General features: G+C 51.4%; 2 protein-coding genes across 14 annotated transcripts in view; both read right to left on the minus strand.

The window, feature by feature from the left end:
* The window catches only part of ppfia2 (PTPRF interacting protein alpha 2), a 52,930-nt gene extending 48,473 nt beyond the window's left edge, over positions 1 to 4,457 (minus strand). For 2 of the 12 annotated variants that reach the window (XM_057022210.1, XM_057022209.1), the window contains exon 1: positions 2,804 to 4,455. The gene's annotated coding sequence lies outside the window, so the exon portion shown is untranslated. Of the gene's footprint in view, positions 1 to 2,803 lie in introns of all 12 variants that reach the window. The other 10 variants (XM_057022212.1, XM_057022215.1, XM_057022213.1 and 7 more) reach the window with 7 other exon arrangements.
* A 1,166-nt stretch (positions 4,458 to 5,623) lies between these two features.
* si:dkey-97m3.1 (fatty acyl-CoA reductase 1) lies at positions 5,624 to 22,715 on the minus strand. Of its 2 annotated transcripts, XM_057022286.1 has the most exons (12): positions 22,349 to 22,656; positions 15,778 to 16,056; positions 11,308 to 11,483; positions 9,979 to 10,158; positions 9,728 to 9,905; positions 9,415 to 9,459; positions 9,190 to 9,308; positions 8,991 to 9,058; positions 7,940 to 8,111; positions 7,731 to 7,860; positions 7,453 to 7,580; positions 5,624 to 7,381 (listed from the first exon to the last, which is right to left on the minus strand). In XM_057022286.1, exons 1-12 carry the CDS (start codon positions 22,355 to 22,357, stop codon positions 7,219 to 7,221), a joined length of 1,647 nt encoding a protein of 548 aa, XP_056878266.1. In that variant the 5' UTR covers positions 22,358 to 22,656; the 3' UTR covers positions 5,624 to 7,218. The 2 variants fall into 2 exon arrangements, with proteins under 2 accessions (XP_056878266.1, XP_056878267.1); XM_057022287.1 differs by lacking the exon at positions 15,778 to 16,056 and having other exon boundaries at positions 22,349 to 22,715.
* Positions 22,716 to 24,411: the final 1,696 nt, after the last annotated feature.

Here is a 24,411-nt window from a genome sequence, read left to right on the forward strand (position 1 = left end):
TCAATAAAACTACACAGAAGTGTGGAAGGTTCAAAGTAGCTAATGAACCTACATTGAAGCCAACTGGCTAACATTAGCTTTAGATGGATGGAACCCATAAAAAGTTGAAGAAAATTATCAGCTAAGAGGGGTTTTCTTAATGAGTAAGCTAGTACTTTTAGCCTAAACAAAAACGCTATGCCTCATGCATGTCTACCTACCTACGCTCTTTGACATTAAAGATACGCATGTGAGTGAATAGATGGTTGAAATATGGGGGCCACGTTCTCCATCTTGAGATTTCAAAGACTTCTTTGAAACCAAAACCAAAACTAAACCAAACGGTTTAGCAAGCCAAGAGCATTAGCATTGATTAGCAACACGTGCGTGCGCTGATTCATGGGAAATTCTACGTTTAAATCACGCCTGGGATGTTGGCGTGTGGCCGAGCACAAAGCAGAACGGGTAGACTGTTGCGCGCCGCTCTGGCATCAGCGCCAGACTGACAGGTGGTGATGCAAGGCTTTTGTGAATGGAACGAACCAGATTGCGCGAAACGAGCATAATGCCGAGGAATCCCACTCATATGGCCGCCTGCACCGGGGAGACATCTGCCAAAAAAAACCCAACAACACTGAAATGGCTCATCGCTGCCACGTGGACGAACAAAGGCGAGCGATGAACTCGTCTCTGCTACAGCAGGGAGAGCGGTGACCTGCAGCACCCAGGTGGCCCCAGATGATCCGGCTTCTCCTACAGCCTCAGTTCCTTCTCTACGCTCATGAGGAAACAGCTGAAGGAGGGAGGAATTGTCCCTCTGCAAAAGGTCCTTGGAGCTTTTAGCAGCACTGGATTGAGACCCACAGTTTCCCCTCAGGACCCAGAGGACAAACCGCTGCAAGGACGGTGAATACTGGAGAAGAGGACGCTAATGTCGTTCCGTGTCTTCTGGACGCTAACATTCGAAGCTAACATTTCCAACCTGGGGACGACCCCCGGGCCTGTGGTCAGGATGAGGAAGGGAGCCGCACACTGCGACTGCTTCAGCCTGAACAAATGAGAACTAACCTCAGTGTCTGATGAAGATGTCAAACGTTTTGGTGCAATGCACCATCCACAGCACGCTAGGGACGACTTGGTGCGACGTTTGACAGCAAAAACACGACGGGCGGCTAAAATCGAGCCGGCTCCACGCGGAAAAAAGGGGCTCAGTGTGGATTTTCCTGCTTATGACTGATGACAATAGCGAAAACAAGCAATCTTGCAAGCAAAGTAAAGACGCTGCGTCCAGATGACGGAGCGAGCAAGCGTTATTTTTTGTCTTTGGCTAGCTACGCTAGTAGCTCAGTATTGGACAAAATCTGACTCATGTGACTTTTTCCTTTGGTGCATTCACGATTCTGTGAATAAACCAGCGAGGGGATGAGTGGGAAGGCACGGGTGTCGAGTTACACCCCGCCTGCTGCCATTAGCGAGGTGAGAAACGTGTGCGTCTGTGCGCGACTCTTACGTTTGCGCGCGTGAGACCGGTGGGACTTATTCCCAACTGGGAGTAAGTCTGCACCAACAGGAAAACATGAAAGGAGGCTGTGCAACCTTTAACATTGCCCAAAATGCCCTGCAGCAAGGTCGCGGGAGCCAGTCATCGATTGAGATTGAATAAGAGCGCAGATGAAGGTAGGAGCAACACCGACTCAAGGTCCAGAGTCAAACGTGTGTCCTCAAACCGTCATTACGGAAACAGGAACGTGGCCGTCGCGCCAGCGGCAGGTAGACCGGCGTGGTCCGAGCGTGCACGCGAGATGGTCGCACCCTCCCTCACTCCCTCCGTCGAGCCTGTGGCGTCGTGGTTAGCCTTCCCCTGGACATGCTAGCACGTTAGATTTTAAAATCTCTGCACACTTTGGATTAGCGCCTTCCTCGTAATCAGACTACAGTGTAATCTGATTGAGAGGCTGGACGAAGTTTAGCTGTAGCATCCTCGCCATCGCCTTTTAAAAAAAACACGCATTTCCTGCAAGTTTAAAGCTTGATGCAGGACATCGGATTAGGAGATTAGAAAAGGTTCCAGGTAATCAGATTGTATCGCTAAAACTGCCTTGTGTAAACAAGCATGTTAAATAAAGGGCGCTTTGTGGCAAAACTAATATCCGTCAGGCGAAATCAGTTATTCCAAATTTCACTGGAACATGGGAGCAGCACGGACATATTTTCTGGCTCGGCGTGTGCACGTGCGCTGTATAGTGCCATTTCCTGCCTTCTCCTCACGTTCATTCACTTGCAGCAGGAAGTGCATGGATGTGCTCGTGCCCTCTCCCTCCCCAGCGCTGTAATTGCCAGTAATGATATTGTTGAGAGGAGGGGCAGCTGGTCCTCCTATGACAGCTCCTCTTCCTAAACGCACACTCACGCACTTCTGGTGTTCACGCGATTTTTTTTTTTTTAAATGAGAGAGAAAAAAAAGAGATGATTCTTCTCCTCATCCTCTGAAATGATAATTGGGGAGAACCCTCGGCTATTGTCTCAAGTGCATTACATCATACCAGTCTGCACCCCCGCCCCCCCCCCACCGATTCTCCACCAGCTGGAGCCTTAAAAAAATTTAAAAATACCCCCCTTTCCCCCCCATTTTCTGCAGAGACTCGCAATGTCAGCCGCACGCGCGATGTTGCAAAGGAAAGGTGCGCGTCCGCGGCGGGGAAGGACGCGGGCGCGAGTGGGTCCGGACCTGGAGGCGCGGAGGAGAAGGATCACCTTGAGCCCGGTGGAGGTTCGGGGCCATGTAGGTCACCGCAACCCCGGCGGCAACAGCGTGCGTACTCACCGTTCCTGGCGCCGCTCCTCGGCCGCGGATCAATGGCAACTGCGGTGTCCGCGCTCCTACAAAGCCGCGTCAGTGCGCGGCGCGCGGGCTCCGTCGGCGAAGGTGCGGCCGGCCGCCGCCGCTGACATGGTCCGGGAACGACGACAGAGCAGCCGAATTAGCCGCGTGGGGAAATGACATTTGATTTCCGGGACGCCGCACACGCACGCATGCACACACACCCCCACCACCACCACACACATACACTCACGCATACGCGCGCACGCACGGCGGCGGAGAAATGATGGCACGCTGCAAATTGTGCGGTGATGAGCGAAGCTGGAAAAGACCATTGTGGGAGATGACGCAGGGGAGGAGAGGGGAGTCTTAAAGTTGCAGCTTCCTGCGCTCCGGAGCTGCAGCTGCGCCTGATGCTGCTCAGAACATCCTCATTACAATGGTCACCAGATGAAGGTGGGAGCCAGACGTCTCAGGGGCCATTTTGGCGAAGAGAACTGGATTAAATGTTTGCGCGGGACAACGTGGGACGCAGTGATGCAGCGCTCTCCCACTGGTCCCACCAGGGTCCACGGGGACAGTTAGGTTACACCTGAATTCACGGACTCAAGAAAACACTGATGTGTCTTTTTTTTAGGGCAACTTTTGCACAAAATGAGGTGACGGACATGGCTCCGTGGTCCACCGGGACCACCGTGCAGCGTCCACGGCGGAGGAGGACGGGGCTGGGTGGGAGATGAGCCGGGTCCCCACAGCAGTGACCCGGCTCCCTGCATCTGGGCCTGGGCCGTGAGCGGCTGCCAGTAATGGCGGCCTCCATCCTTGTCCCTACAGGTGCATTATGGGGCGGCAGACAGGCCCCCTTCGTGCCGTTACACTCTTTAATCACAGCGACCCCTCCAACAAAGAGCCCCTCTTGACTCTGCTCTGTCCTTCAAGCACTGAGAAAAAAAAATTGAGTCTGACAAGTACTCTGGCTTTTATGTGTCAAGGAGAGAACCTCCTGTTGCATCCCAGCCCCATTGGCTGAGCAGGGTCGCAGTTGCCAGGCAACCTGTACAGTGGGGTACGGGGGCCTAGCTGACAAACAGCTGCAGCTAATGAATGAAGCCGTGGCTACAGGGAAGCAGCGTCCGCTGCAGAAAAGTGGTGCTCTCATCTCTTCTGGGGGGGGGTGCACACGCAGGTGGGCCGACACCCCCCCACCACTGCCCCCAACGCACACCTGCAGGACTCAGGAGTCTCGGTTTAAAAGGTGACAGCAGAAAGCTGCAGCATCACATCAGGACAGCGTCTCCGGACAGACGGAGGACTTTAGCGAAGTTGGGATTCGAACCCGCGTCCGTCATCTGTTGTGGCGCTGAAGCTGCAGCAGATGTGGTCCAAGGTGATATTTGGCGTGAGCACGGTGTGGTGTGATGTGCACGTACCGCACGTCCAAGGTGGCTAAAAGACATCTTCATGGGGATGGGAGGCGATGTCTCCTAGCAACTGGTTCTCTGCGAGAGCGTTTGTCACGCCGGCCCTTTAGGAACTGCGGGACTTTGGCGCCGCCTTGCGGCAGGTCTGGTGAGGTGAGACGAGGACTGAAATGAAGGCAAGACGAGCACAGCGGTCTCGCACAGCTGGACCCAACACACCAGCATTCTGCTGTCCTTTCATTGCACTTGTACAGGAAACAAACTCTTCCGGGTGTTGCTTGTCCCAGCTGCAGCAAACCTGGTTCCTGCACAGAAAAAGACATTTAATTCATGTTTTTTTTATTTTTATGCTGTTTAAATAAGACGCACCTGCAACACTGGCTAATTTACATTCAAATTAAAAATACAACACTTTAACTGTTTTTAAATAAGACACCTCCTTAGGGAAGCTAAAGATCTCTTCCACCTGATGAATGTCACATGCCGGTTGACATTGAACTTGCCAAAACACCCACAGAAGAAGACAACCCGGATGATCGATTGGCCAGGACCAAACCTGGAAATCCATCCCCTTTAGCCAGCATGTTCAGTGCCAAAATGTACATTAGATGTATAATATGATGCAGATGTATAATATGATGCGGTCTTTCCAGGAGGGACAGTGTGGACAGACTTTGTTGTAATCTAAAGGGATCACTTAAAAAGTACCCACTGTCGTAGTTGTGGTAGGAGAATCCCGTGTAGCAATGACAAATGCGGGTGTGATCAGGAGTTTAGGGGGAAAACAAGTATTTATAGTTGTTTTTATAGCATGAAAGCAGCACTTTAAAGCAGGAAATCCACATCATATCGAACACTAGCACACCATGTGGCGAGAGCGGGAATTTCGCCATCAATCAGCGTTTCCCCTCCGCGTGCGGTCACATGACAGCTCCGTCACTTGTCTTCGTTGCCTGGCAACATGAGGCCTTCAGCGATTATTCTAAATTCCTTGACTCTCCGGTCGCTCATCCCTCCGTTTCTCCGGCAGACAGTCATCAAATTGCTCCACCAGTTTGTTCAGTTGTGTCGTGATTGTCTTCTTTACAACTTCCGTGTCCACCTGTTGTCCCTCACGACAGTCGTCCGGTCGGTTTTCACAAACATAGCTTGTTTCTGGTGACCCACCAGCTCAGAATCATCGTTTTAATCCACCATGTATTTTAAGACAGTTTTTTGACGCATCTATTTCGTTGAGAGACACCTCCTTACCTTAAGTTCTCTGCCACTTTTGCGAATCAATTAAGAACAGACGTTCAATTCGCCTTTGATTGTAGTTCCGTCACGTTTTATCTTCCCACTAATTACGGCAACATACGTTACGTAAAATAAAAATCTTTGAATGTAACAGACGGCAGCACACTTTAACTTTTGTCACTTCTGGTTTATTACAAGCAGATTCGAGTGTGACTTTGTCAGCACAGGGATTATTGCAGGACATTAAAACCAAAGAAATAAAATAAGAAGTGAGTGACGGGTTGATTAGATATAGAAGATAACTCCAGTCTGGGATAACAACCGACACAGAAGACTGAGAGAGAAAAAGAAAAGAATGACACCATTAGTAAAGTCCTGCGGGTCTGTGTGAAGCTTCATCCTCTTCAGACACTTTGGCTCAACGTGTCCATGCTGTGCTGCGGAGTGTTTCATGACCCACACAATACTGTACAACTTCCACTCGTATTAGTCAAACTTGCGCTTAATACTTCCGACTTGGTTGGAAACTGTGTGGAGGAAATTCAACTTTTTTTTGGTAGGCTTTAATTATGCTGAATAAAAGTCATAAAACACTGTTTTAGCAAGTCGTTTTGGGACTTTTGGGTTGAGGGGAATTTATCTGCATCTTCCTGTCAAGTGAACGTTTAACCCTCGCAGAAGCTGTGTTGCAGTTAGATCTCGAGAACACTTTCCATCAACACGCTGCCGCCTTTGGCTGAGTTTCCCATGATGGCTGATTTTGGCCTTCTGTCAATCACATCAACAGCCTCGACCAAAAAACTCAGTATTCAGAAAACCCTTCTGAACATGTGATAAATAATCAATAGTGCAAGAATTTGGGGAACCACAAATTAGGAGCATATTAAAGATCTCGCCTCTGGTCTCAGGTGAAGCTTTTAAACGCTCAACTTTGGTTATTCTTGGAATTTGGACTTGTTCCGTTTTCATTTGTCATGATGGCTTTTATCTCCAGGGTGCGTGACAACTTTTTCTGGTGAGTTTTATTAGAAAACTTGCTCTGGGACAGCCGTTACCTGTGATCCTGGACTGTACAAATAGAACTGAATGTGATGATTCGCTCTTATTTATATTTATTTATACATTTATATCGCACAGGTCCAAAGTCTACAGCATATCAGACTAGCCTTTGACGCAAGTATAAAGATGTAAAAGTAGTAAACTTAGTTTCAGTACAAACCGGAGTACAAACAGACCAAAACAAAAAGGTGGAGTGAAGTGAACGTGCGCTAGATATGGCTAAATCTGTATGTTTTGGTTTAAACAAGGACATAAACGGGCGTGAGGTGACAAGCTCTCCAAGGGTGGCAGTAGGCGCACGCGGGAGGTAAATCCCCCGCGTATTCAAGACGCTGTGGCACATTTTAAGTATGAAAGCTGATACCAAGGCAAAGGCGACGTACCTGGATTTCAAAGGAAACAGCCGTATGGAAATGGAAGTCACGCGAGGCTTTCTTGTTGCATATTTATATATAATTGGCCACAAACATTGGACAAAATAATGAAAAATGATTAAAAGATTTTTCAGGGGGATGGGGGGGGGGGGGGGGAATTAACAGATTGCAGGATTTAGGTCATGGCTAGTCGACCTTTCCCCCCCTCCTGAGTGCTTCACGCCTTGTCAGGCCTCCCGTCCATCTAATCCACACAAAGGAGGGTCTCCAGGTCCTTTTTTTTTGGAAGCGAGAGTCTCACTCGGTGTGAACGCTTGGCGAGGAAGACTCAGTTGGTTAAGGTGCTGGACGCGCGGAAGTAGGACAGGAACTTGAAACAGAGGCTGACCACAAAGTACCAGATGTTTCGGGCCATCTGGGAGCGGGCGATGAAGACCCTCCATATGAATACCACCAACACGGTGTTGAAGGTGTAACGGATGTTTCTCAGCCTGGGAGAAAAAGAACACCATGAGTGGTTTGAAACTCAAAACGGTATTCATCCTTGAGAGACGACACTTACTTCCTCAGATGCTGCCTGGCAGCGGGGATGTCGGACATGTCTTCGTTCAGGACATACTTCTTGGTGCCGATGCAGTAATTCTCGATGTACTCGGGCCAGTTAAGCTGGCGCACGTCGAAGTTGAAAGTCTGCAGAACGTATGAAGAAAAGCTGTTAAACCATGTGCGATCCCTCCTCTCGCCATTAGATGGCGCAAGAGGGCTTTAAAACGGACAGTTTCACGTTCTGAACATCTACAAATAGGATATTTGTCGCATATTTGACCCCAAGTGGCTGACCTTCCTGTCCTCTGGGGTCATCTGGCTCATCAACATGTTCAAGTTCTCAGAGTTCCACTCCCAGTCCTGACTGCTGAAATACTCCAGCAGGCCGATGGCCTTATGCAGGCGGTTGAAGATGCGCATCATCCTAAAAACAAGACAAGGGGGTCAAAGGTCATGACTTCCTCGCGGTTCATTTCAAGCGGTTCATGCGGCGCGGCCCTTACTGCGGCTTTTGCCCCGACAGTCTCAGGAAGAGGTCGTAGATGAAGGCGGGGAACTTGTGGCTGACCAGGATCCAGTACTGGTTGATCAGGTAGTTGGAGGTGATGTTGGCGTTGGGCCTACGGAAGGCCTGCTCCAGGGGGTTCCGCTTGAAGGAGGAGATCACATGATGCTCTGCGGAAATGTGCCGAAAGCAGGGGGATAAGAGAGGCAGAAAAGGGGAGTTTAATCCATCCACCCAGCCTATCCAGGGGGTGAAAGCATTCCAGTTTCCAGGTACGGCCCGCGACTTCCAGGAAGCCCCACCAGTCAAAATTGCAGGGAAACATCAGGAAAAGCAGCCACCCCCCACCCCCAACCAGCAGCCACGTGACCGCAGATGTTACATCACAGCACGCGAACTCTGCTCTCCACTCTGCGTTTCCACGGAAACACGTTATGTGGCGGCTACAGGGGGCTGTATTGACCAGATCCGAGGTGACAGCCAGCTGTGGCCGGGACGCCGCCCCACCGTGGCGTGGTTGGTGGACACGGCCCTGCTAAGCTCGAGCTGCTGTCCCTGGTCCGGGATTAGAAACGCAGAACCTGCTCAGAATAATCCTGGGCAGTTTGTCAGCATCTTTATTCCTTTTTTTATTTCCAACGACGATAGCGAGGAAAGGCCCTTTGTGGCTAACCTGACAGCCTCCACCCTCTAATCCCAGTTTAATCTGCCGACTCGCTGAGATGGACCCGGAAATCCGGACCATTTAAATTCAGACTGACCATCAGAGCCTGGCGTGTTTGCACGTTCTCACTGTTTTGAAGGCGAAATGGCAAACGGGGACTCACTGAAATCCTAAATTGTGAATTTCATTTTAAGCGCGAGTAAAATTCCCAGCAGCAGAAGAGGATTAACCGCGCTCGGTTAGCGTGCTAACATCTCAGCGGGGAGGGTGATGGCGCACCAACCGCTCACCTTCAAACACGCTAACGGGCACACCGATTGGTGGTGGTGGGTGTTTAAAGAGGACACTGGAATCACTGGAATGCGGTAAATTCCCGTGTACGTACCGATCTCTCCCCAGTGGAACGGGTTGATGCCTCCAGTCGTGCAGTTGTATACCAGAGCCGATTTGGGCCTGTAGGGTGCAAGAAAAAGTTATGTCATGTATGTCTGATTTCTAGTCCAGAGGCTTGACATGTATTTAGAGATCATCATTGACATCTTATTCTTATCGGCACTTGTGATTCAGTGGCGTCCGGAGCTCACCTGTGGACGGCCGTGTACCAGCCAGCAGCCAGGGTGAGGTTGATGACCACGTCCACGGGGATCAGATCGGCCACAGCGTCGTTGTTGGCTCGCATGGTGCGCAAGATCCCTTTTCCGGCCTGAAGAGTCCAATTTGAGAAACAAAAAACAAAAAGAAAGGTGCATAAATAACTGCATCACGGAATTCCTGGAAGGACTAAAGAAGCGACGAAAGGCTCCACTCACGGCGATGAAGACGCCGCTCGGGCCGTTGAAGTTGTCGATCCAACCCTGAGGGGCGAGAGGAGAGACAGACACGACGGTATGGGAGATGGTCGGCTTTAATCAGGGCACATTTAAGACGACCCGGTATTTCCCCGCCCACAAGGCGCCCACTGGTGTTGAGGAGACCAAGCGGGAGTTTTTATGTTACTGACGGGACCTGCCAGCAGCTAACGCTGCACATTTATGAATAACAACCACCACGATGAGTAAGCCTTTCACGCTAACTCTTCGGAACATCGACAAATGGCAAGAGGGGTGTGAAGGGAACACTGACGGGGAACGGCTCCTGCCAGCTGGCTCCCACGATGGAGGGTCTGATGATGGCGATGTTGAGCTTGTCCTGCTCCTGCTGCACCACGAACTCGGCCAGAGCTTTGGTGTAGGTGTAGGTGTTGGGCCGGTCACCGATGAGCCGCGGCGTGATGTCCCGCACGATGCCGTCATCCATCCACCTGCGGACACGAAGAGTCTGAGACGAAAAAGGCCGAAACGCTCCGGCGCGCCCGGCGAGGACGCCTCACTCACTCGAGTGACTCGATGAGCTTCCTGGGCTCGACGGGAGGAGGGTAGATGACCTCGTCGATGTGCTTGCGGTTGCAGTTTGCATAGGCGGTGGAGATGTGGATGAAGGCCTCGAGGTGGTGCATCTGCTTGGCCAGGCTGAGGAGCTGCTGCGTGGCGATCACGTTCAGCTGCAGTGCGTGTCTGGGGGGGGGGGGGGGGGGGGGGGGAGAGGAGAGGAGAGAGAGGGGAGAGGAGAGAGAGGAGAGAGAGGAGAGAGGAGAGAGGGGAGAGGGGAGAGAGAGGGAGAGAGGGAGAGAGAGGAGAGGAGAGAGAGAGGGGAGAGAGAGGAGAGAGAGAGGAGAGGAGAGAGAGAGGAGAGAGGAGAGAGGGGAGAGAGAGGAGAGAGAGAGAGAGGAGAGAGGAGAGGGGAGAGAGGGGGGAGAGGGGGGAGGGGAGAGAGAGGGGGGGAGAGAGAGGAGAGAGAGGTGGGGAGAGGAGAGAGAGAGGGGAGAGATAGAGAGAGGAGAGAGAGAGGGAGAGAGGGGGGGAGAGAGAGGGAGAGAGAAAGTGAGCACAATCTGTCAGACTGCGTGCGTGTCCGTGTGTGCGTGAGGGCAGATAATGTCAGCGTTTGACCATTTGCACGCGTGATCGTTCGCCTCCGCCAAGAACCGAGGCAGCAGAGATTAAAACGACGTGGAGGGACGGAGACACGGAAGAGGAGGGCGGAGGAAACATCTGCTCCCCCCAGGCCGCTGTGGGGGGGCTTCGTACTGCGAACACCAGTTAACAAGTGCTGCAACGATTCAGTTTATTCTAAAGCTGCATGTTTACAGCAACAGGGACACACACACACACACACACACACCCTTGTACTTCTATCTTTGGCAGGACCTCCACTGACATACTGGATTTCCCAGCTCGGTACCATAACCATCACAACTAACCCCTAACCCTATTCTCAACCTTACGCCCCAGACTTAACCCTCCAACAGTCCTTTAAGTTGTGGGAACCAGTTAAAATGCCCCCACTTCCCAAAAATGTCCTCACTTTGCTCACAGAATGAGGAGTCTGGTACTCAAAATGTAGTGAGTATGAGCGCACGCACACACACACAGATGATGAGTGTGTTTTCTGCATGGGCGGAGCTAGCGAGGAATGTGTGACGGGGGCCTGACGGAGCGTCGGCATGGTCAGTCAAATCTGACTCCGCCCACAACAATGTGGCTCATTCAGCGGCATCACATAACAGGAAGTTCCTGTTAACAAATTAACGTTTACAGTAAAAGAACTTTATGTAATGGTATGTGTGTGTGTGTGTGCGTGTGTGTGTGCGTGCGTGTCATCACTTTAGTGGCTCGTCGAAGCGGATGGTGGCAGCGCAGTGGAAGACGATGTTGATGCAGCTGGCGAGCCTCTCGCCGTCCTGGGGGCTGATGGCCAGGCCCGGCTGCGTCAGCTCGCTGCTGATGGGGATGATCTTCCGGTGGAAGTCGGGGTCGTCTTCTCGCACGCGATCAAAAAGCTGCGGGGAAAGAAAACACCGTCGCGCCGACTTAGTGCCAGGAAGTGAAACATTTGATCATTTTGGAGGCGTGTCCAAATGTAAGGCGAGGGTCACAGTACCCTATGGAGTACACTTAATGTATCCCAGAATGCATTGCGGAAAGTAGCCTGGCCAAGAAATATATCCCATCATCCTTTGCGGTTGCACCCAAGACGCTAGACTGGACACTAATTAAATGAAATTAAATATTAATGATATAAAGGTACAACAACAACAAACAACCAGGGAGTGTTTTGTATGTATCAATCAGTAGAAAAAATTAAACGCCACGTCCCAAAGCGGAATTTGAGTAAGGCCACTAAGTAGGACACTCCAGGCAGCTCCCTATCTAGTGAGCAGTGGCCACCCCCGCCTGACCAGGTGTGGCCCGACATAGACGCCCCCGTCTCCCCTTTCCGTGCCCCCCACCCCCACCACACCCCTCGTGCACGGAGGGACACGTATATCTGCTGCGACCTCGCCGCCTGCAGTCGGCCAATCCGATGAGACAGATTTCCACGTGGGGGAAAAAAAAGGAGGGAAGAGTTCTCCACCACCGAGATGGTGGGAATCTGTCACGCAGCTGCCTGCTCGCGCGAGGCCGCGTCGCCTCTAAACATCTGTTTCTTCGATCGCCGACGCAGCAGCGTTTAAGGTTCTGCTGCCGAGCCACCACAGAACAGGACCTGCGGCCTCCGGCATTCCTTAAACAGACTGGAATGTGTCAGGCGGGAACAGTTTCCATTCTGCTCTGCTGAGCTCTGACAGCAGTTCCTCTCCTGGGCGTGGACCAACGTCAGACTGCTCCTGCAGCAAAGCCCTTCAAACGAGCGGGAATTACACAGAGGTGGAAAAAGTGATGGTCAAGCTAATGGCTGGAAGGCTGTAAAAGGGTTGGTACCATTACCCAGCATGCAACACTGTAACTGTAAGCCACTCAGAGGCCTCCCAACATTCAAAGGAAGAATCGGAAGCCATCCGCATGTAGGCTTAAATGTATGGAAATGCTTTTAAAAGGGACACGAACTTTGGCTAATGTCTCTGTAAAATAACATTAGCATGCTAATCACTAATTCATACAGACACTGGTGTTTCTCATTAGGTCACGAACAGCAACAAGACTCTTCTCTGTGGGTCCATCCGTTTCAGAACCGGGTTCCTACACTAGATGACACCAAATCTGACGGACTGGAATGAGATTGTTGCCATGTTCTGAAGCAGTGTTGCAGGATTAGCCAGTGATTCTTGCTTTCAACAATGTTTTCCCGTCAAGTCTGTCAGAACAAGGCCCCCACCCCGCCTCCCTCATCAGCCTCGCCCTAATGCGTCATACTGGAGCCCGCTTGTATATTTTATCCTCGTTTTCCTGGCCCGGTGTGGTTTTAAGGGAGTTAGCTACTTTGTGACTCAGCCTTCCGTGCATCCCCTCCCAGATTTGTTGTCTGGTGGTTTTGCTCGCAGATTTCCTCCTAAATTCCCCAAACCTTTTCCACCCTGGAGATTTGCCAGCAGCCTACAGTTGCAACATGCTCGCTGAAAAGTTGCTCTGCCACCTCCTGTTAGCTTACCTGCACATAATCAGAAATAATCGACCGCAGCGGCTTCAGTTAGCGTGCTAAACATTAGCATGTTTAGCATGACCGGCTGCAGGTTATTTGCAGAACAGGACAATAAGTGCAGGACTGGATTTGAGAGCTTAAGAAACACCTCTGAAGGCTAAAAATACCGGAGTGTGTATGCGCTCACGCAACCAAAATAGTAGCACGCGTTGTTATCAGGAAAGCTTCACAGAGGGGGGGCATCAGGGTCAGAGGGGTGAGCGAGGCAACAGAATGTGGGAGCCAGAGGAACGCAGGCCGAGGGTGGCGCTGGAGAAACACGGCATTGTTTTGCGTCCACCCACCCCCCCCCAAACCCTCTCAAACCCAGCAACGACGGCCCGGCGGACGTCTGCACACCGACACAAAGGCGCTTCAGTTGTGGAAAATGACCTCCAGTGTCTCAGCGGACGCCCTGAACCAGCAATCGTGAAGGTTAAGAATTAGCAAGTCTTCACTTGTCCTTCAAACCATCTCTGGCCTTTGCCGACGCCCCTGGTGGTGGTGGTGGTGGTGGTGGTGGGGGGAGGGGGGGGGGTAAACCCTCCAGGGAGTCAAGATCAGGCCCTGATTGTGCAGAAAGATAACATTAATGCTACACTCTTCAGGCTCGGTTCTCCTCTCTGGGGAAGGAGAGCGGAAGTACCAACAGATGAATCCTCAGTGTATCTATGGAGCCACGGGGGGGGGGGGTCCCCCGCTAACATGCTCGTTCTGCACCTCTATAACAGTGCGGTCCTTAATGGGCCGATCTGTTTCATAGACTCAAGTGAATTTGCGGCCTAATTATGCTCCGCGTGGCTCCGCGCTCGTCTTTCAGTGGCTGCGTCACGCGCCACCCACCCACAGACGAGCAGCAGCACGCCTCTGCAGCGCCGCACAGGCAGCTGGGGGGGTCTGCCCGGGCACGTCGGTCATGTTTCCTGTTGAGACAGAGCCCGACAAGTCTGAGACAGCAGCAGGGAACAAGCCAATCCATACCAGAGGTCGGCAGGAGCCGCGCTCGACGTGCATGATTCTCTGTGACACTTGATCATTATAGGACCTCCGGGTACACCATCTTCACCCTCATCACGTAAACAACCCAGTTTTCAAAGGGCAAAAACACATCCGACGTCAATGCTCGCTATGCTATCCACCCTTAAAATGTTGTAACGCTGGTAGATCCTGAAATAAAGGAAATCACACCCTGATCTAGGAACGCACGGATAAACAGATACGCCTCAGCGCTGGCATCACGCTGCTGTTGCGTATGTGAAACAAAAGCCATCAGATAAACCCGTCGGTGTTGTAGCCGTGCACACAAAACAGCAGAGTGCAGCCAGGCACCTGCAGTTCTCCTTGTGTCCACCGGGGGCAGAGTTCTGCCCCTCCCAAGTTTGACCGTTGAAACTTCCCTTTTTTTTTAACGGAAAACTTATCTATCAAGTTACACTAAACAACACACGCACACACACACGCGCACACACACACACAATCTCAACTATGGGGTGTGTCTGAAACCATCGCCAGTAAAGGCAGCAGAGAACGATGAGGAAGAAGCGATAAGGAAAACTGACAAAAACAAACGCGACAAAGCATGACGGATTACGATCATGTGCAATGATGTATCAATTTATTCAGATATTCATCGCTCCAATCACAGACCAGACCAGCCCAGCTGGACGCCGGTTTGATTGACAGCCCGCTGGCGGGGCAAATGTAATGGGCAACCAGAACAACCATGCAGGCCATTCTGTGCCTGGCAGCCCCTCACACACACACACACACACACACACACACACACACACACACACACACACACACACACACACACTGCAGCAGCAGAATGGCTGTTTTCCCCTTTATTCATTAGCCGTCTGTACTCGAGGCTCCTTTAATGGACATTGCTTCCATCCGTGGACAGGAAATGAGCGAGTGCGTACTTGGCCCCGTGTCAAGCGGTGCCCCGATGGCAGACGCCATCAGACTGATGCCAAAACCAATGGAAAATCATTGAGGGGCTACTTCAGCGGAAGCTGAATCACATGAGGATATTTGCGTAAATACAGTACCTGCTAGCATGCAGCGGGACTCCCAGCTAGCCACCTAAACCACCCGTCAGCTATAAACAAACAGATCCTCCTTTTTTAATTAATGTCATGTGAAAATGGCTCAATCTCTCCTTTGGATCCATTCATAAGCTAACCGCCTGTTAGCCTGGAAACAACTTGAACGGGCAGTCAGGCACAGCGAAATGAGTGTCTGGAACAGCTCTCGTCTCCTTCCCCACGCCGCCTTTCTGCCTCCTCATCCCTGCTTCCGCTCCAGCACACCTAATCTTCGAAGGCCGCCTTTATCGCGCTCCTCGTATTTGCCTCCTGACCTTTATCTGAGTCTCGACGGCGAACTCTTCTGAGGTCGATTATCCACTTCTTCGCCATGGCAACGGCAGCGGCGGCCGCGATGCGCAGGCAAATGCTCTGTAAACACGCCTGATACCGCTGGGCGCGCCGGCGTGACCATATTTGGACTCATTTGAATTTATGACCTGCAACTCAAAAAGGTCCAGCTGGGCTGAAGAGCCCCGGCTCAGGCTGCTGCCTCAGGTGCTTTGGCTCTGCATCATTCCTGACCCGAAGCTTGAAACAGCAGTGGAACACCTGAAAGGGTCAAAGGTTAAACTGTGGAGTTACCTTGCACGTCATCATTTCGCTGACCCTCTGCTGCATTGACTGCCCAGCTTTGGGTCTGACCAGCAGGTACAGGGCCTTGACCTCGGGGCAGGACCTCAGGAGCTTCTCCACCAGCACTTTCCCCATGAACCCAGTGGCCCCCGTGATCAGCACGCTCTTGCCGGCGTAGTATTCGGCCATCCTGCTGCAGGCCGCGCCCCCGCAGACGTCCGCAGGCCTGGGGTGAGCGTCAGCCTCATGTTCCCCGATCCTGCTCGGCTCCGGGCCTTCACACGACTCCTGTAGAGGAAGGAGAGAGAATGCTGAACTCAAATGGTTGCTAACAACATCAGCCGCTATGCTAACCAAATGGCTCTTGACAGAGGGGGACGTTGGGGAGGGATCGGACGTGCAAACGCAAGTCTGTCGAATATTTTAAAAGGATGATTCATTCACCTTAGTTGCCGCAGAGAACATCGGCTTTGCCGAAACCTGACTTTAGATTAGGATGTTTGCTTTGGCTAATGCTGGATTTCAGTCCTTTGTCCTGATGGTTGTCATGGAGACGCGTCATTAAGACCAGCAGCGACTTCACTTCCTGAGGACTCTTGGGGGTCCTCGTGACCCTCAACAGATCCACCACAGAGTTCACCGTGACCTGCCTGTGTGAGGATCCCCTCAGGGGGTCATTAAGGCCTCCCGGAGGACACGACCCGGCCTGGAGGGGGTCCAGTCCGCTTCCAACTGCTCCCAGGTCTTTGGACCAGCTCGGTAAACCCACGACAAAAGAAGGCGGCTCCAGCTCACCTGCTGCCGTTTGTTTTAGATAAACTGACCCGCGGCTGAACCCTGAGTTCTGACACACTGAACATGCAGCTGGACCGTTATTCCGATGGGGAATTAGGAGTATCGATACAGGGGGGTAATGGACCGTGCGTTCATTTTCTGACCCGCTCGATAAAAAAATCAGGAGTCGGATCTGCTGCCGCGAGCCAGCAGGACCCGGAGCAGGACAGCAGACAGATCAGGTGGAACACAGAGGAGGATGTGAGCCCTGTGTGGGAAGCTGCGTAATTGTGTTGCACACTCAAACAGGAAGTGAGATATACGACAGGAAGCCCGAGAGACAACACACCCAGAAGCTGAAGTGGAGCTTCAGAAAAACCTCTTTTGAACACAGTGAGACAGCAGGTTTGTCGTCAGACTTTGACCGAGCGATGGACGGGACTCGTGCCGTCCTCACACTCAGGACTTGTGAACTGGAGTTGGTACTTGGACGTCCGTACTTCGGAGTACAGACTTTTGGCCGGTGCGGCTGTTGGGGTGGCTGGCCGAGATGAAATGCATTGTGGGATACCTAGCTGTCCCAAGTCCACATATGGATATATGGAAAAATGGACAGAGCCGAGACACCTCCGGGACACTTGGACCTTAGTTGTCAGGTTTCAGATTTAAAGTTGAAACAATAGTTGGGCTGACGGGAGCGCGACGACCACGAAGGGTACCACGACTGGTGACCCGTCCAGGGTGCAGCACCCGTCGGACGATGGGGTAGAGTCCACCTCGTAACACGCTCCGGCTTTATTATCCGATAAAATATACGACCACATATGAACCTCTGAACCTGCCGACAGCAGCAACTCCCCCCCCCCCCCCCACCCCCCAAGTCAGAAACTCCCCTGAGCCGCCACCCTCCTCTTTTTGCCTCCCCTCTTGGGTAAGATACAACAATTCCCTTACGCCCGCTTTCCTTCTGTCCTCTCTGGGACAACAGGGACCTGCGCCGGGGGGCCCCGACATTCCAGCTTCAGAGGGATTCTCAGAGGACGGAACGACGAGGGTGGTGGGGGTGAAAGTCACTACGGATTAACGCCTTACAATAGAAATGTTCCTGCAGCTGGAGAAGTGCTGGAATGAACACACAAACACACACACACACACACACACACAGCCATGTTCTCCAGAGATTACACAACCCGGCTCTTCCTCTGCCCGTCAGGCCGACGGCGCCCGGCCACCTGCTCGTGGAGGCCAGCGGGGAAACTGGAGTTAAGCTCTTGTCTCTCTTTACAGACGTCTGCGTGTCGGTTGCAGGTTCGTTCGAATGATTCCCACATCCGGATTCTAGCAAAATCTGGGCTGAGGATCAAAGAAGATGATCGGAATTTCAATCCAGATCCAGATCCAGGAGGCTACTGCGGGCAAATCTGTTCTTCCCGCCCTCATTTCGGAGGGTTGGTTAATGCTTTAGATGCTTGTTTACATCTGAATACATCAAAGCGAGGGAAAGAGATGATTGGATGCTAGCTTTTGTAGCCGCTAGCTTTAACCTTGTGTTGTCAGATGAATACGGCTGCATCTTTTTTACTGTCATGACTTCCAAGAACAGACAGGACCGTGAGGACAAAGTCCTGCTTCGGCGCGAGAGGCACACAAACAGCTAAGCTAGGCAGAGGTTTACCAGCATCCTCAGCTAACTCTGCTGCTCTCTACCCTTTCATTCCATTTTCTGTCTTTCCTCCGAGGGTCTCTCCCCAGGAGGCCAACGGCATTCGTTGAAAACTGCGGCTCTGTCATCCTGCTGCTGCCTCCAGCTTTTCCAGGCTCAGACCGGCTATTAGCAGGTCAACCGAGTGCTGCTGGAGACACAGGCGAATAGCAGCAGCACGCTGGCTAAAACCACTGCAGACGCACAAAAGCACACAGAGATGGAGATGGAGAGATGGAGAGAGAGAGAGAGAGAGAGAGAGAGAGAGAGAGAGAGAGAGAGAGAGAGAGAGAGAGAGAGAGAGAGAGAGAGAGAGAGAGGGAGATGGGGCGGGGGAGTGTGGGAAAACTACAGTAAAAGCAGCCAATAATTAAGGCGCCATTTGTCAAGTTAAATGCCAACGCCAGGAAACATAAAGGAGAAGTCAACCTCTGAGCACAAGCGTGCCAAGATTAACAAAATAAATTCCCCAAAGCCAAGAAAAACACATCAATGCTTGTTTTCACGTCCGAGAGCCAGAAAAAGAGGAGAATATACAACCGTTGTTCAGCTGAGAAACTGAAGCCTCTCAGGGCAACAAGATTAATCTGATCTGGTCTGAGAGAAACCAGGAGAAACCAGCGTTAGCACAGCCATAGGATAGGTGCTAGGTATAGGTGCTATCTAGGATAGGTGCTAACTATAGGTGCTATCTAGGATAGGTGCTAACTATAGGTGCTATCTAGGATAGGTGCTAGCTATAGGTGCTAGCTATAGGTGCTATCTAGGATAGGTGCTAGCTATAGGTGCTATCTAGGATAGGTGCTAGCTATAGGTGCTATCTAGGATAGGGGCTAACTAGAGGTGCTATCTAGGATAGGTGCTAGCACGAACTTTGATGAAAAAGAGCTCGGGGGGTCTTTGACCTCTCACGGAGTCCAGATTATCTCCGATTGGATCGTGAATACACGGCTGTAATCAGGCTGTGATCCAAGATCGAATTAGCAAACGAAAGCAGCACATCTTCTCCTCCACTTCTCCGTTTCCCCCCTTGAAGCAGCTAACGGCTAATCTAATTAGGAGTAATTATATTAGCCAGGGGCTTCCACGGTTTAAGCGGCATCTTCTTAATTCAATTCTTTTGATCTCCAAACGAAGGTCGCGGCTCGATTTCAGGTATCGGCTACACGTGATTCGCTCATCGTGAGCGGGCTAACGTTTCCAAGCATCCATTTGCATGGAATGGATCGCGCCTGAGTCCGGAGGTTCTGTAATTACACCGCTCGGCCCGTCAGCGGCGTGGGCTCCTGCGCCAGCCACAAGATGGTGAATCTACCCGGGACGCCTCTCAGGGACGCCGCAGGTGAGGTAAACTTACATCAGAATTCAACTTCTTAAACCTTTTAATCAGGCATTTTACTGAGCTCCACATCCTCATCCAATCGCTGATCCAACTCTACAACTTCCGAGTTTGCGTCCACGCCGACACAATGATAAAGTCAAATGGACTCGCGAGGCGGCCTCTCTGTGCCTGCTGGTCCTGACTCACGGCCATTAAGAGCTTCTAAATCCCCTCCATTAGCCTCCCGTGACGCCGCTGTGGCCGGAGCGCCCACGCCTGCGTGGACTTCAACGTCACCTACGTGTGTGTGGGTGTGGGTGTGTGTGTGTGTGTGGGTGTGTGTGTGTGTGTGTGTGTGTGGGGGGGAGGCACAGATGGGAGAGACTACCAAGGTGACCCGTTCTGATCTACAACATCTGCTTGTCAAATTAAAAGGAACATCTCAGAGGTTCTGTTCCGTCCAATCAGGATCTCCGGTTCTCCTGTAAGCACTCTCCTGAAGGTGACCCCCGCCCACGCCGCCCCCCCCCCCCCCCCCACACACACACACACACACACAACCCCCCCCACAACAACAGCTCTGCTCATTTATCAGCATCCACAGCTGCTGATGGAAACGCTGAGTCATGCTAAAGCGCTCCGCTCCGACTAGAGGAATTGCACCGACAACTCTTCGACTGATTACGCTCGTTGACAGTAAAGCTCCCAAACGGACAACGACGACTCTTCCTGGCGACGGAGTGACCAAAGAAGAAGAAACGGCATCGACCTCGACGCTGCCGAGGCTGGTTCGCCTTGTCTTACCGTTAGCATTTGGAGTTCTGTTATCGAGTTTGCATCTAATTTCAATCAAGAACAAAACTGTTTCTTTTATTATTTGGTGAAGAAATTCAGCACTTTTTTCTGAATTTCGCATTATTAGCAACACTTTGTTGAACTATCCGTTAATGCTGCGACTAATTAAGTTGGTAAAATGGACCCAGCGTTGATGCTAAAGGGGTGGATGCTAGCATGTAGACACATTCTCTACCTTTGAGCGGCGCTAACTTACGAGCTCCTTTTAGAGCTTTACATTTGGGCAGCGTGAAAAATGGGAGCCTTTCTGGCTATAAATACACAAACTAGCTAGCGCGTTTCAAGCCAAATATAGGTCATCTGGAGAAGATAATTAGAGCACAATTTTTGATCCTAATTTAGGAATTAGCCCAGGACACGTTAGCCCTCGTGCACGAGACGAAGCCGTGCGCTAATTTTGTCACCACACATCAAAATACAACAAAAGTGGGCACAGCTACAGGATGAGAGCAGATGTTTTACACATGTTCACTGTCGCGGTGGTGACCAACTTCTGTTTGCTGCGTCATTGATCCGACAACACAGATCAGGTGTAACACATCGAATCTATTGAACAGGTGCACCAAGAATACCGCAGGTGTGAAGAAGACAACAGAAAATGTCTTTATATTATTATTACAGCTGATCAGAGAGGTGAGGTCCAGAGAGGTGGTTGTTTACTGATGTGGAGCAGAAATATTATAAACAGGAAGAAAACTGGCTGGGTGTAGTCTCACTCACACACACACACACACACACACTCACACACACCACACACACACACACACACACACACAAAGCCACATTTTTCTATGGTAACGCTGCTGTTTATCTCCATTGTTACGAAACAACAATGAGGAACATTTTCAGACCTTGGTACCAACCATTTCTTTATCCTCGCTGGCGTCAAAACAACTTCCAGCCTGAACCTTCAAATTAAATAATAAAAAGGCAGCATTTTTCATTTCCAACAACTTAACAGAATAGTACGGAGGCCAAAAGGAACTTTTGTGACAGCCGAGTCAATATTCAACCCGAACTAACATATTTTATTGCAAATAAAAGTACAAGATGGAATAAAGATAAGATCACTTTATCATCACCTCAATTTACAACCACTTTTATCCTGCTTCTTCTACATAAATACCAAAAAAGTCCAGATAGCAGAGAAAAAGTAGGCTAACCGATTCAGTTACTTCCTGATTCATTTCCTGGCAGATAACCTGCGGAATTTACAGTTAAAATCTCAACGTTATTGTCTCCAGAAGTGTTTAATAGAAGAGTTTTAACCGAAAGTTTTAACTGAAATCTGTCGGATGCCTGAAGCAACAGCTTTTTTTTTCACAATTACTTTTTAACTTTACTTATTAATACCCAACTGTAGATAAACAATATTGCCGTGTTGTTGTTTTTACTTAGATACTAACGCTGATTTTACCCTAATTATACGAACTAAAACCTGCTTATTTACGGAAAATGAACCCAAAACGAACGAAAACCCGGCAACTCGCGATTTAACAACCGTTGTGCTTTTATTCTGAAGGCCGGCGGAGCGACTTCCGGTCTGTTCGCGCCCAACGGTGGATGACTTCAGCCAGCTGCTCCACGCCGACTGCGGCTCGGGCTGAACCGCCCTGCACTGCGGTGGAGGGCGGTTCAGCCCGGCGCCAACTGCGCGTCTCCTCCCGACGCTTCTCCCACGTTTAGGCCGAATCACAGGACCCATATCTACCCCGAACATGAAGCCTTCCCCCCCCCCCCCCCCCCCCCCGGCTGGTCCGACTCTCCGCGCCGGAGCCGGATTCTCCTCCGCCCTGCCGCGCTTGTGCGCCCGCACCGCGGCCAAAAAGCCCCGACCACAGATGCTCGGACGGCGGCGTGGATGCGGGGACGGGCCGTTATAAAATCCCGCACTGCGCGACGGCAGCAGACGAGCGGCGTTTCCCTACCGTCTCCATCGGTGGATGCGGTGCTCCTTCGTGCTGCGGTGTCCGGAGCGGCTGTGTGGCTGTGGCAGCTGCGCGCTCTCTGCCTCCTCCCACCGGCCGCCTCGGGCTCAGGCTGCTGGGATGCTTCCACCGCTTCAGAACGGCCCGGTTGGATCCTGACGACTGTTACACCGACGCCAGATACCGAGTGGGCAGGGCCCGTCACCCCCGCCCTCCGGCACTCCTCTCGGTACGCGCCGTCCTATCGTGCGCAAACCGCACGTCACGCAAGATTTCATTCAATAAAAAAAAAATCGAGCGCTCGATCCGCCCCCGCGGATCTGTCACGATCCAGCCACGTTTGCTTTTTCTGCGCAAGTGTTTCCTTTTTGCGGTTTTTCTAATAAAAAATGCGCGTAGAGCCGATCTGGCCCCTGACACTGGCACACGCACGCACGCACGCACCAGTATTGTTTCAAGACGATTGTTGTTACCTTTTTGTCTGCAACGCGACTCAACGTTGTGAAACTACGGCAACTTGGCCCCAGCAGTGCCCCAACACTCTGTTGCTCTGTGTGTGTGTGTGTGTGTGTGTGTGCGTGTGTGTGTGTGCGTGCGTGCGTGCGTGTTCTGGAGCTCTAGGTCGACCCCCCCCCCCCCCATGAGGCAGTGGCGCTGAAAACACTCCAGTTGGGGGAGATCTTTATGAAAAAGAAACCGAAAAGAACAACAACCCCGAAACCACGGGGTTGGGGAGGAAGCGTGCACGGCAGTGCACGTGTTAGACATCCTCTATCTATCTGCACACAATGTGAAAACTATTCGGAGATCGTGGCTAAAAGGAGCCGATTCACGTTTTACTCACTAAATAACGGTTTTCAGGATTAGGAGCGCGTTTCAAAAGGTCAAACACTGACATCTGGTGGAGGACGTTGTGAACTGCACCCACATCTAATCCATGTTTCCATTAAATATCTGCACACATCAGGATTAACACTTAGATCTTACTTATAGATTTTATTTTAATGGTGGTCCCATGCCACTAATCAAGGACCCTCGAATAAAGTTTATTAAAAAAATCTCTGATAAAATGACTGGTTGACCTCACACAAAGACCACAGTTTGTGAGGGTGAAGGGCTCCCAGTCAGATCGGCTTCTCTGCAGCACCGGTGTCCCGCAGGGAACAGTTCTGGCTCCTTTCCTGTTCACCCTCTACACCGCGGACTTCTCATACAGCACATCTTCATGTCACCTCCAGAAGTTCTCTGACGACTCTGCTGCTGTCGGCCTCATCACGGACGGGGACGATACGGGGTACAGAGAACTTATTCAGGGCTTTGTGGACTGGAGCCTGCGGAACAACCTCCAGATCAACGCTGGCAAAACCAAGGAGCTGGTGGTGGATTTCCGCAGGCGTAACAACCCCCCGCCTGCACCAGTGAACATCCTGGGAACGGATGTTGACGTGGTGGAGTCCTACAAGTACCTGGGTGTTCACCTAAACAATAACCTGGACTGGACACACAACACAGACGCCCTTGTCAAGAAGGGCAACAGCAGACTGTTCCTGCTCAGGAGGCTGAGGTCTTTTGGAGTGCAGGGACCCCTCCTGAGGACTTTCTATGACTCTGTGGTGGGATCAGCCATCTTCTACGGGATAGTCTGCTGGTCCAGTAGCATCACGGACAGGGACAGGAAGAGGATGGACAGACTGGTAAGGAGGGCCAGCTCTGTCCTGGGATGTCCCCTGGACTCAGTGGAGGTGGTGGGAAACGGGAGGATGATGGCTAAGCTGTCATCCATGTTGAACAACACGTACCCCCCCCCCTACAGGACACCCTGGCAGCACTGGGCAGCTCCTTCAGTGAGCGGCTGCTCCACCCTCGCTGTGTGAAGGAGAGGTATCGTAGATCTTTCCTGCCGGCTGCTGTCAGACTGCACAATAAACAGAACACCCGCTAACACAATCTGAATATTATATATTCTGATATGTATATTGTATTCACCCTCTGTACTATGTACAGGTATACAGGGGCCAAGTATCCATTTATCTGGATTATTGTAAATATACATCCTCTTTGTA

Source organism: Takifugu flavidus, chromosome 22 (genome assembly GCF_003711565.1).
Source record: "Takifugu flavidus isolate HTHZ2018 chromosome 22, ASM371156v2, whole genome shotgun sequence".
NCBI classification, from domain to species: domain Eukaryota; kingdom Metazoa; phylum Chordata; class Actinopteri; order Tetraodontiformes; family Tetraodontidae; genus Takifugu; species Takifugu flavidus.

Excerpts from the sequence above, each read along its gene's own strand:
- si:dkey-97m3.1 (XM_057022286.1), bottom strand. Across the intron at positions 9,460-9,727 it reads GCTGGCAGGAGCCGTTCCCC|GGTTGGATCGACAACTTCAA; the intron begins GTCAGTGTTCCC and ends CTCGCCCCTCAG. Across the intron at positions 9,059-9,189 it reads TGGTACACGGCCGTCCACAG|GCCCAAATCGGCTCTGGTAT; the intron begins GTGAGCTCCGGA and ends TGCACCCTACAG.